Here is a 13933-nt window from a genome sequence, read left to right on the forward strand (position 1 = left end):
TCAGATGAAGGCATGGCAGCTGTTCTGCCCCATTCACGTATACCAGTCTACAATGGAAATTCGGAGTCAGAGACGCCCTCACCTGTCATCACAGTATGTGAACTTCATGTCCATGCTGTGGCGGCTCAGGAAGGTCTTGCTGTCCAGCGGGATGTCAATGTTGGAAGGGTGCTGGATTGGCTGACACATCATTACCAGGCAATTCAACAGAGGCTCTTTGTAGCCACAAAGTGTGTGCGGGTTGTAGGAGTTGTACACCTTCACATGGCCAGTACAGTGAAGTACCTGAAAGAGGTAAGCAAGGGTGTCACAGTCAAAGAGATGGTTGTCACCAAGGGTCATAGCAAATTAATATATATATATATATATTGAATATCTGTATTTTATCACCGAGGTCTTCAAGGAACCCCTGTTTTAATTACTATATCCACAGCTCACAGTACATTATTGTGGTAGTTGGTAAGAAGAATTCCTCTTACATTGCTGGCCATTGGGAAGAATTTCCCCCTTATAGATAGCTAAAGAGATCATCGGTGTGACTTGCTCAAGGAACCCCTAGCAACCTCTGGAGGAACCCAGATTGAGAAACAATGGAATACTTCCGAAACTATTCTATAAAATAGGTTTTATTAACAGTAAATAGGCACAGAAACACCAAACAAGAGACGGATCCATCCAACTCTTGTTTGGAATTTCTGTGAACCCCATTATGATCCAGTGAGGCAAATAAATGTTCAGCTTGGCTTTGCTAGGAAAAACACATGCATGCCATGCAGCCCTAAATCTACTACAAATCTTTATTATGTGCCAAATCTAGCCAAGGAAGTAGCCAAAATCATATCTGAAATAAAAGAAACAGAAAGCTACATAAACAAAAATTTTCACCAAAGTCACAAACAGTAAACAATTTTATATAACCTTCAGAATAATTTTTACGAAATAATGTTCCAAAAAAACACTGAGCCTGTAGCGGGCAATAAAGCCTTCCCTCAATCCTTAGACACAACATCTATGACAACCAGTGCAACCCAGCACAGAAATATTACAGTTAATGCACTGAGTAGTTTCTAAATTGAGTAACATTAACAGATATTGTTTAAATACAAAAAGTGACACTATAAGGCTTTGTTCTCATACCATTCAATGCCACCAGCCGTCAAATGTGCAGACGCTGGTTCTTTAAGAACCAGAGCTACAGTGCAAGTGACGGAAGGCTAACAAGGTAGTCTGAACCTGCCCTAAGATTTACTGGGCTATTTTTTCCAGTTGGAATTCTCCTTTACATAAACCATCCATTTACCTTCCAGGTAGCAGATTTTAGATTGACTGTTCGGCCTCTGTTGGTGACGGTGCATTTCATCCTCATGAAAAAATCCCGTTCTGTGCTTGCATCTTTGTTCTTCTTGCCTATTCCGGCACCTTCATGGTAAATTAAAGAAGACCGGATTAATAAAATAGGAATACTGTAAACTTTCCCGCATATATAGTATTGCATCAATCCAACCAGGTCGGAATAAAATGTGAAGTGTTGTAGCCTACAAGTCAAAAAATGTTGCTGAATTAGTTTTATTTCATATTTTTTCTTTATAATTACCTACTGCAATCCTGCAGTAACACAAATTCCAGTTGTAAGTGACACAAATAACCTTTTGTACTATATGTAGAACATTCTTGTCATCCTAGGCTCTCCTCATTGGAATACCAACAACCCCCATCCTCCTCATGTGAAAGGGATTGCAGACCTCAGAGATCGCTGAGAACAATGCCACTGAATTTACAATCATTTGTTATCAGTTTGCATGATTTCTGGCATGATGAACACTCCCCCTCCCCCACTTATCTATCAGATACAATGCAACCCTTTCAATGCAATATTTATCAGAGCAAAAGAAACCAAATAATAGAAAGTCGATGTTACGGGTTTGTGTACACTCCTAACAAACTATCATGTTTGTTTGCTTGACTCCAATTAGGATTGAAGTCCAAACTGACATTTTGGCACCCAGAAATCAGTACAACCTCCAGCAGTCTATATATATATATATATATATATATATATATATATATATATATTCTGCAGGTGGATTGTACATGGTTGGCAGCAGTGCTGTGACAGCTCGTCTGGGCACAGGGGACGTACACCGATTTAGCCTGGCTTCTTTTCATTATGGGTCTGCCATGGCCCTGAACACAAAAGATTTGATCAGAAGACATCCAGGTCCGCTTGGGATCAGACAAATCAGATAATTCACAGACTACAAATTTGGCAACATTGGGTCTATTAGGTCAAAAGCAACTCAATTGGCTACATTGGTACGGGGACAGAATTTTAACTAGCACTGCTTCCTGCCAAATTGTGTTGTATTGTGTCACAGCTTAAGCTTGATTCTGCATGAATTACAAAGCAAAGCTTTCTTTGCATCTTGCAGCAAAGTAATACTGCGATGTATTGACTTGCCACTATAAACCTGACTGTGGATCAGTCTGATTGCAGTCAGGGACGTTTTCTACAAAGTAGGAGAAAACATTTAAAAAAAAGATTTCTTTTCATGATTTGCTTAGCTTGATGTATCTCTGATGGCTTTCCTAAGCAATTGTGCAAAATATAAAGGAAAATAAACATACCGCATTTCAAGCTCAGATTCTCTCTAATCTCATCATGATCACAGGGATGGGTGAAGTCAAAGATGCTGTGTCCTGTTAATTCAACCTAAAACAAAACAGGAATAATTTATTTCATTATTGTACGACTACATCGATGTTCAGCTGTTAAAGCATTGACATTCCTTAGTATAAAATACATCACTCCTCGACTTTTGCACGATAATGGAGGACAAGGTGAACCACTTCAAAAGGGACTTAAATATTCACTGGAATGTAAATGCTGCAATATATTAAATATCCAGTTTATAAATAACTCACTGGTGCACCTAAAATGTTTATTACATATTTTCCTTTATGCACCACCATTATGACTTTTGCAGTAGGTAAAGAAGCCAGGATTTCAATATGGTCAATGACTCTTCTTGATGTGAATAGGTCCTGGTTCTTTAGTCTGGGAAAGTGGTTAGAGGGAGATAAGGGCTAACTCGTGACTTTTAAACAAATAAAGATCTGCAATCAGTAGCAGAACTTTTAGGTTTTGGTGGAAAAGTCTGTCCGGGAATGTGGTAGAACAGGTATAGTATATATAAATAATTTCGAATTATAAAATGCCGGTGTAACATACAGTGTGAGCATGACAGCTCCAACACAATCCTCATCATGCCTTCTCACCTGTGTTAATCCCATGTACTTGTTGATGTTCTCCGATAGGAAGATCATATCACCATCCTGAGTGATAACTGCTACGAAGCCCTCCAGAGCTTTCATATACAAGCTGTCAATTTGCTTCTCTGCATCTGTGTCAAGGTCACCTTCTGGGCAAACTGAAGAATAAAGAGGTAAAAGCAACAATAATGAGTTTATCTTTAAGATAAGAGGGTGCCCCCTGATTTGAATGTAAACCCCAACAATAGGGACTGGGTCAGACATACTCAGTGAGGTTATGGTTGATATGATACATGCAGCATATCACTGGCAGTCACCATATGGAAATAACGCGGGTGGCAGTAGGCAGTTCAATACAGGTGCGGTAAAATGTTGAAACATTGGTTAATTAGGAACCAGCCCCTTGGTTGGGGAGGCCAAACTGTGCCAAGCACCTGGAGTGACCCAGGAACCATTGTTCTCCTTGTCAAAGACTTATTCTCAGATCTGCTGGGCCGGATCAGCCATGTTTATCGCCGGTATTGCCTATTACTAAATTGCCGCACACCCTGATCACACAACTCATTAGGTATTAAAGTGCAAGAATGATCACCTAAAGCCACTGGGGCATTTTATATACAAAATAGGACATATGAAGGGGAATAAAGGACACAAAAAGTGTTGGATTCTAAAAAGAACATTCCCATCAAGTAGGTTGGGGCAGAAGAAGATAGCTGGTCAGATTTTATGTAAAATCACATTGGAAATGTTTTGGATTAAAAGCAGAGGACTGGAAAAGAAGAAGTGGACGGTTTTTATGCTGCCCATAGCTGGGACTCTTACAGGACCCAAAGCTTGGAGATTTACAGAGATTCTTATGAATGTGACCTTTCCCCTCCCGCTGTGGTTTTCATTAAGTGCTGTTACTAAACTTCAAGGACATATACAATTTCCAGAAGAAGATGACAGCGTTAGTCAGCCGGGGTCACTGCTGTGACCCCCAACCTCGAGTTGTGCATCCTGCTTCCCATAACACAAAGAGCAGCACAGCATGGACAGCGCGGGATAACACACAACATGCGAGCATAGTGTTCGGGAACACCGTGCTGATAAATCTGTTACATTGGGAAATCACAGCAAACTTTAATGAGATTTCATAAGAAATCCCACACTGGACTAAAGAGCATATTGCACTCACATACAACACAAACTTATGTTTTCACTACACAGCCGGCACAATAATGTGCAGAACACCTAAACAGCTGCTTCTACTTTAGGAAAAATAGGCTTGCTGATTCAATTAATAATGGGTGATTGGGTTTACATATAGAGGCCAATGTATACATGTTTTCACCCAAGATTCACCAACTTTTAGCCAAAATGTACACATTTTTTTTTCAACATGCCGCCACCAGGAGAAGTTCAGCATCAACTCCAAGTCTCTTGGATCCCAGACCATGCCGGGTCCCAATGCACAAAAGAGTTAAGGTCAGTTAGCCATTGTACATAATACAATTGGATTCACGCATGAACCTGCCCTTCAACCCAACATACCCACCAACTTTATGAGATGTGAAAGAGCGACACTGCAAAGTAGGGGGACAAAGGACACAGCCCTGTCACATCCCACAAGAATTAATACACAAAAATGATTGTTTTTTTTTTTTACAAAACATCTTTTTTTATATATTGGCTTTCATCGTATTGAATGTAATCATGTAAAAGTTGGAAGAAAGGTTTTAGATATATTTAGACAAGTGGTAGGGACAACGATTCCCAGGTGGCTCCCGGCGGATGACACCTTGTCAGCAACATGGTAGCCCCGACTGATGTGCTGGTTCCTAATGGACAGCGGATGGCGCTACAACACTCAATACTGCCCCTATTATTCCCTTTGGTTTGTTGCAGGTGAGATTTCCAATAAAGAGTCTTTATTATGGACACAGTTTCTTGGGCATGGAGAAGCGGTATCTGCATCACAACCTTATTGTCAATCAAAACTTAACCCTAGGTTAGGTTCACACCTGGCTTTAGATCTAGCAACCCCATGCCGCTCCCACCGCTTCCTAAAGAATCAGTATCTCCATATTTGACAAATATTGTCGGGGAACAGTACTGTACCTCTCACTGCCACCCCGATTCATTCCCTATGAAGCCGCCACTGGGAGAAGCTACATGTAGCACCTCTCCCGAGGTAGCAGTTCCTTGGCACGAGGAAGCGATAACCCCAACCACTACTTCATGGAGTTAACATTGCCTTAGTGTTTTAGTATTTTTGTTACATTTTTATACATTTTTTTGTTCTTCCACCAGACAAACATGATCAGGGAGAGTAAAAGGGAGAGAGGTGTTTGTTCCCAAAGTGGGACAGTCTCTCCGAGTTAGGCAGAGTTGGGGCTATATGCCATTCTTGGGGCAGAATTCCTTAACAGACCCCGGTCAAGAATTGGCAAGAGAAGAATGTTCTCCATCATCACAAAATCATCATCTTGAATATATTTGTATTTATTATTTATGAAATCAAATTCCAAATCTGAATCCAATTGTGAAATGTTGAATAAAAATTAAATAAAAAGATAAAATCCTGGACTGCTGCACCCAAATTCGAGAGGTGACAACAGTCTGTGGGGCAGTAGAAGTTTCTCTGCACAACACATGGGACTTAAATGTCTTTCAAGCTAAAAATAAATCCAGCAAACAAGCTTTCATTAATCTTCTGTGTCGGGATGTGCACCCTGCTCTGCCAGCTCTCCAAATACCTGTGCTTGTTTCTATTAAAGGGACACAACAATTATATTAAGTCTTTTTTATGTAACCTTTACTTTTTTATTGTGTATTGGGCAATATTTTCCTGTTTGATGCCGAATTTGGTAGAATCTCTTGCTATTGTACTGACGATACAAATTCTGTGTTTTCAGCACAATGATAGACCTACATCCAAGGTCCTGTGTATGAAAAAAAGTGATTTTTTATTGGCACTTTTATCATTTCCTATTATTAAAGGGCATCAATTGTTTTAGTGGTGGTCAGTGATTGACGACTGAATCATTATTACTCTAAATTGTCAATCAGAAATTCTGTTCACTTTTACCGATCACACTTTTTCCAGGCTTGCTGCCATATTTAAGTGTCTATTGCTGGGGTGTCAAACTCTGGCCTGTGGGCCAAATCTGGCCCTCAAGGTCCTATTTTTGGGCCCCCCCCCCAAAGAATTCTGAAAATGAACTACATCTGGCCCACTACCCGAGTTACCACCTTACATCATCATTTTCAATACATGCAATACATAGACATTATTCCTGTACACCCATCATGTGACACAAAGCCTAGGCAATGATCACATGGTGCCTGACTACCAGGGGCATTGTGTTTGTTTCAATCCATTAGAGACTGCATAGTGTAATATTTAGTGTCAGACAAACTTGTAATGTGAGAGGATGAACAACAAACAGCCTGCATAGATAGACAGAAATTAGTCTTTTCAATCCTAAAGTGTGTGTAGAGGGGTTTGTTTTTGTTAGTTATGAATGAAATAGAAAACTTCCTTAATTTTTTATTAAATTTCAAGTTTGGCCCCCGACTTGGTCTAAGTTTTTAATTTCCGCCCCCTGTGTAATTGAGTTTAACACCCCTGGTCTATTGAGCCTCCAAAATTCAGTCGCCCCCTAAAGGCTGCTTACTGGTATTACATCCAAAAGGTGCAAAAAAAATAAATAAAAAAAGCAATCTGCAAAAAAAGGCAAACATGCTGGAAAGTTGCAAAAATGTAAAATGATGGTGATGGTATATTTGTTCTCTAATAGATAAAAGACCACATTATGCACATGCAGCTTGAGTTGGTGTTTGGCACATAAATCTACTGATAGTACCGATAGTAAAAGGCAGTGATTTGTCTTCAGTTTTGATAAAGCGGATATTAGGCTTTTGAGGCCCCGTTGAGTTTGCTAATAGACATAACCTGTGGCTAGGACCCCTTTTTTACTTCTTCTGCTGCCAGTCCTGTATATTCTGTTCTACCCAGAGAGGGCGCTGCAGGCTGATGGGAAGCAGCCCAAGTCACATCATCCCCTTCCATTCGTCTATCATGTGATATTATATTTTATTACATTTGGGACCTTAAATGAACTTGAATATTAACACTGCTATGACCTTGATCCCCGGATGTTTTGATGATCACAAATCTCTATTATATAAGCGTATCATGTGTCTTTGCATGTATAATTAGGGAAAAATAACCGTAAACCACTATCACAAAGCCATCTCTATCTCACATGTGTACTCTGACATGCACTAAAATGTGAGAAAATGACATTTCCCATTAGGTAAAGACATGAAGATCTATTTACTCAAAGGGCTTATTGTATAATTTGATCAGTCATTACACACAGGAAATCTCTTTAGAAATTCTTCATGTATTTTTGTATGGGGTCCCCATTATTAAAGCCTTCTTAAAATCTATGGTACACTGTTTTACTTGACCTGACCATGACCGACCATAAGAATCCAATGGTTACTGATGGACAACTGTTGTATTTTATAGTTGGTTGGGTTGTACCAGGTTTCTCCAGTAGGTGGTGCTGAACACAAGTTCTACAATTGCAGTTCTTTGTACCTAAAAGCCTGACTTCAGGGATTCACAAATTTTTTTATGGACCTATTAGACAAGAATTTAAAGCCCCTTTTTTCTCTAATATATTTGTTTTATACCTTACTGTAAGGTTCAGGTCCCTGTCGCCAGATGCCGGGGTATTGTGCATTTATTTGCTGCATGCATTCAAAAGCCAAAATAGTAGTGTGTGTGTGAATGCAAAAAATAAATGGCAGCTGTAGACCACACTACCTTCAACAGCCATCCATGCGCACTGCAACTCCCAGGAGACTCAGGAGAGAAGCAGTGCAGAGAAGTCTTAGGACATTGTGTAATGTTAAAGCTGAACTCTATCCATGCAGCTTTATACACACATCAAGGACATAAAATGGGCAGCAGTACCCATCCATCTAGTTCTGAAGATTACACAGACCTCCAATCTGGCCATGCAGAAGACCTGATTTCCTTCTGCTTCAGTTAAATACAACCCTACAGGTCTTGCCCCTCCCCTACACTGTGATTGGACAGCTAAAAAGGAAGCAGCACACTCTCTCCTTCATGTTTATTGTTAGCACTGCAGCACAACCGTCTGCCTCCTTCTGGAGCTTTTTCCACTCTCAATCTGGGATTTGCTGCAGGAACTGCAAGAAACTGATACTATGGCAGATTTAGATGCTGCATTAAAAATAAACTAAATTATTATTTTTGATTTGAGTCTGGTAAAAAAATCAGAGCAGTATATAAAATCTGCAGAGGTCCCTTATTAATTGCTGCATGTAAAAATAATGAATGGGTGCAGTGTGTAGGAATATTTTACATTTTTGGAGGATGTGGCCCTTTAAGAAATGTGTTTTCCTTTTAATTGTCTTCATGGGAAAGTCAGGCTGTTTACTAATCTTCCCTGTGCAGCGATTCCGCAGGGTCAGCAGTGCGTAATGAGGAAGAAAACGCATTATTGCCCAATCCTCACACTGCTATGACCGGTTTACTGCTTTACAACATACGCAGGAGCCAGGTCACTGCAGCCATGACTTTTCACATACCTAGCGTCTTGTTTATGACTTTGTCTTATGGATTGCAGGACCTGCTGCGTCAGGACGCAATACGATCCATCATTATCTGCTCTGCTACTGTAGAAGATGTGTCAGAGCTATGGAATCATAACAAAATGATTTGTATGTTATTGTTCATGCAGTACTCTAACACAACACAACCTTGAATGACAGGGGAAGGGATAATTGTCCTCTGCTGCAGTTTCACTTTCACTTACAGATATCCTCCCCCAGCCAGGGACTAGACAGTGAAAGGTGAAGCTGCACCCTAATAATTCCCAGGCAGTCTTCTCTGCTTCACACAAGTTTTTGCACTGCTTCTCCCTCCCCGCACTGAGCTTTGCTATACAGGAACTACAAGAGTTTGATACTAAATGGCATTTAGGTAATTACACTGCTTGCATTTGAAACGCATCAACGAATGAATAGAGAACTGCGTTACTTTGTGTGTTATATGTTCCGGTGTTCTGTGCAGTTTATCATTGCACATTGGTGTGTGAGTATCTTAATACTTAGCAAGTTATCTACGTACTCCAGTACAAGGCATACTTCCTGGATATTGCTGGCAATGCATTTAAAATGCACCACAATCAAAAATGTCCAAAATGTGCAATAAGAAAATCTTTAGATGATTGCATTTCTTATTAGGAATAAAAAGTAAAATGCAGGCAAAGTGCTACATTATAATATATTGCATTATCTTTCAAAGAATTTGTCATTTTGTGATTCTTGTACAGCACAACCAGGTGACCCCACTTTCCCTGCTAGAGTTAAAGAACACAGTGGTGTCACCTGTAAGCCTGCAACCTTCTATGCACATGTGCATGCAGCCACACCTGATTGGCTCCTAGTGCTGGCCCTTCCTGAGTCTAATGGCTGCAATGCAGAAGACAGGAAGATGATATCCAAACCTCAAAGGGTTTCATTTATTTCTGTATGTATAATACATTTCATGATTTGTAAAATAATTTATATTAGCCTGGAGGTCAACTCCAGCATCTGAGCAGCCCAAGTACTGCAATCAATGGCGGGTGAAGGCGTCATAACAAACACTGGGCTGTTTATGGCCGTCTGCAGAATATACTATGGATACACAGGTGATCCAAATGTGCAAGCTGACCCTCTCAGAGTCCCAGATCTCACTTTTCAATTGGCAGGTTAATGAATGAGAATTGTACACATTTAATGTAACGTAATATGTTGGTGCTATATAAATGCTGTTTATTATTATTATTAATAATAATAATGTAATAATTGTACACATAGCACCATTTTGTCCTATGGAGAGGGAAGGGGGAAGATGAGCAAGGGGCACCCCATTGTATTTTCCTCCATGGAAATTCACAAGGGTTGTTACCGATAAGTCATTCATCAATCCACCAGGGTGACAAAAGCTTTCAGAGGAGCACCAGGGCAGATTGATGAATGACATCAGACTGTTGTACATACGCTATAGCAAGACGAGCATGAGCAACAATCAACTGATGAGTGTATGTAGCTTAAGAACTTGTCAAAAATATTATCATGGTGCAAAACTATTGGTGAAGGGGAGCTCCATGTAAGTGGCTCTGTCCTGTCACTACAAAGGAGGCAGTAGTTATATAGTGCCAACATATTACGCAGCGCTGTACATTAAATAGGGGTTGCAAATGACAGATCGATGCAGACAGTGACACAGCAGGAGGAGAGGACCCTGTCCCAAAGAGCTTACAATCTAAGAAGAATGTTGGCAAGGAACAGGGCCAAAAGGAGAATATGTATGTTGGCTGCATTTTTATTTTTTAACACATTTTTTCTTTTTAATTTGAAATTCGGCTTACCCTTTAAATTTCTTCTGATTGGTTAAATGCTGATTTTATCCTGGCTTTGGCTATGTAGCTTCATTATGAAAGGCCATTAACATGACCCTGAAGGTCCCTCCCATGCAACATCAAAACCAAGACACCTAGCCTTGGGCAAAACTCATTTAGAAAAATGTTTTCTTATGTAGAAGCCCGCTCACAAGCTTAACTATCCACCAATAACCTTGGCTTTGCAGCAACCTGGTCCATCTGTCCAAGGCAAATGTACTTCCGACTGCCAGGACCTGGGAAAATGGCGAGAGACCCAAATGTTTAGCTGTCTTTGATTTGAACCATACTTTGGTCTTATCTGACAGCAAGTCTCTGGGAAGCATCAGAGATAAATAGCTACCGGCTATCTCTGATCTAAATTGTGTGCTTATAATTTGAATCCATTATATTTTACTAACCAAATGCAATTAATCTTTTTTGCAAAGCCGCGACTTGGAAAAGTCTGGGACAGATGCTGAACCACAAAGGCCCAATCACGATAATACTTTGGGAAAACATTAATTTCATATGGTTCACATGCAGCGCGAGTGCTCGCCTAACCAGATTCACGTCAGCAAATCCTGTCTCGTTTCCGATTATTTCATATGCTTGGGATGCAATATTACAGGGATCTGTCATAGGAACAACGAGACCTTTGTGATAAAAATCAAAGAACAAAAAATGTTTGAGCTTCAAATGGGTAAGGAACGCTATTGTCCAAATAAATGATGTTATATGACATTTAATGTAATACAATGACCAGGATAAAATGATACATGAAAATTTATCCGTACACCATGGCACATTTATTATAGATATTAAAAGCGTGTAATTTTTGCAAAAATTTTAATTTTGTAAACTTGGAAAGAGCCAAGCTTCCTGTATCTAGGAGCCTGTGACAGCAGGGAGATTAAAGAAAGGAGTAAAGGTCACTAGTACAGGAAGGCAGAACATATTAGAAAACTCTAGTTTCAACTCTGAAAGTGTTGCAGGCTTTGGTTCAACAGAAGTGTATGAATCTCTCCAATTGGGTCACAAACAGCAGTCAAACCCTGACAAAGGTCCTATTCCAACCCCACTCTATCTAAAACCAAAAACTTTAGTGGCTTTTATCATGGAAAAAGAACACAATGTTGTCTTAACATCTATATTCATGCATTCCACAACTTTCTTTGTCTAGAAAACAATTCGACCATCATGCAATTTATTTATGTTGAATATTGGATTTGTCACTTGGTTGGAGCATAAATATAACTTTAGTACATTTCCACCGCACCGCACCCTCTACCCAATCAGTCCGTGCCAAAAATGTAAACCTTATCCCAGTAAACAGTCACCTCAATCCCTAAGTTAACATAGTTACCAATAAAACACATAGAAAATACAAAAACAATACTATGCATGTGTATTTGTAAGTGATGAATGGCAGTGGTGCCTGTAAGTAGCCAGGTTAATAGATCTAAAGGACCTAGTGACAGGTGGTAGATGGGGACTCAACTTCCCTCAAAGTCTAGAAAATGCCCTGCCCCTGCTCATCTCCACCCCCTGACCTTTAGCTTTTATATCCCAGGAACCCCATTAGACATTGTAGTTATCTTAGGCCTTTTTTAGGTTACTGGCTATCACAATGCTACACAAAATGAAGGTTAAAGAAATAAATTGCAGGGTCCTTTAACTTACAGTGGAGATCTAGTAATCCAGGACTAAGACTGTCAACAGCAGGATTTCTAAGAATACCAATTTCTAAGAATGTATTGTTTATTGGAAAGCATAATTCAAGGTATCTGCTGAGGCATGCAAAATTTATGAATGGAATGGACTGTGAAATATATGTGCTTCAGAGCAGTAAATCCGGCTTCAAGACGATATGCGGGCCTAAGCAGTTTGTTCTCGACATTTAGAAATTAAGTAATGCAAGTAGTGGCTAAGAAAAAAAAATATTCTGATAATGGGCAATCAAATTGAGAATTATTAAAGCAAAAATTGGACAACTGTGCTGTGACGGTTAGTATCCAATGTCTATGATAAAAGCGACGGGGCAACTCTGGACACTTTGAGTAATGGCAATAACCTTACCAAAAAAGTTGAGTTGCCAATCGGAGGTTTGTGGTTCAAAAGACTACGTTTTTTGTAGATACAATATACACAAAGCTTATTGAATGTAATGTGGAGGAAATGAACTGCCTTGTGCAGATCTTCAAACTTCAACTCTTGGATGAAATGGAAACCCAACTAGAAGCCAAGTCTTGTCATCCAACATCAGTACCCAACCTCATAAATTACTGCCTGAGCCAGCAATGCAATATTTGTTGGATGAGTGCCATGCCCTACCCCTTGACATTACCTAGAAGTCATTTATTCACTGGGGAAGCTTATTTTATTAAAATGTAAAAAGACTACAGACCCTTACACTTATTTCATAACAATGGGTAATATTATTGAGTCAAATACAATATTGGATGGAAACCTAAAAAAATTCACCTTTCATATATTTTTAGGCCAACCAGTGTTATGAGGGATTCCTAATCTATTTTTACAAAGCACATGCTGCCACCATCTTTTGTTATCATGTCAGTTTTTTTTCCTTTTTCACTTAATAAATGACTTTGCAAGCCAATGATAACTACGGACTGTCTGATATAGCAGCTGTTTTGTGCCATAATAACCAGACTTCCCCTTTTACTTTATGATTGCATGCATTGGTTCAATTCAGCTGCTATTAAGGACATGATGGTAGGCTAAGGCCAATCTGCAGCCTTCAATAATGGATGATGGTGCACAATTTTATTGGTGGGTATAAAGTAGAGCTAGGAAATGTCTCTTCCTCAAAAGAGGTGACCTTACAAATCTCAGCTCAGAAGTAAATGACAACATCCAAACAAACCTAATCAGATTATTGCTTAGCTGCTGCAGACAGGATGATGATGACTTACATTAGGCGTTGAGGATAACCGGAAAAGAAGATGGCTCATAACCTGTACTACGTGTAGCGGGGAAGGTACACCAGCAACAATGAGGTGGTAATGAAGTTACTGTAAACAGGTGGCCCCCATGCTGATGGTGCAAGACTGCTACTGCACAACACCAGGGGTAATAGCTAGTATTCCAATATCTATTACAGGGAAATTTGTTTCAATCAATTATCAATCACCAATAATTGGCTAAAGTGGACTGGTATTCATTACTAGCGCATGATAATCAATTTTATAAAT

General features: G+C 39.7%; 1 protein-coding gene across 1 annotated transcript in view; it reads right to left on the reverse strand.

The window, feature by feature from the left end:
• The window catches only part of EPAS1 (endothelial PAS domain protein 1), a 95661-nt gene that overhangs the window by 22346 nt on the left and 59382 nt on the right, over nt 1-13933 (reverse strand). The window contains exons 3-6 of the mRNA XM_072409764.1: nt 3277-3428; nt 2626-2710; nt 1301-1419; nt 83-285 (exon numbers count right to left, since the gene is read on the reverse strand). Coding sequence (XP_072265865.1) covers nt 83-285; nt 1301-1419; nt 2626-2710; nt 3277-3428 — 559 coding nt within the window. The remainder of the gene's footprint in view (nt 1-82; nt 286-1300; nt 1420-2625; nt 2711-3276; nt 3429-13933) is intronic.

Source organism: Pyxicephalus adspersus, chromosome 4 (genome assembly GCF_032062135.1).
Source record: "Pyxicephalus adspersus chromosome 4, UCB_Pads_2.0, whole genome shotgun sequence".
Lineage (NCBI taxonomy): Eukaryota > Metazoa > Chordata > Amphibia > Anura > Pyxicephalidae > Pyxicephalus > Pyxicephalus adspersus.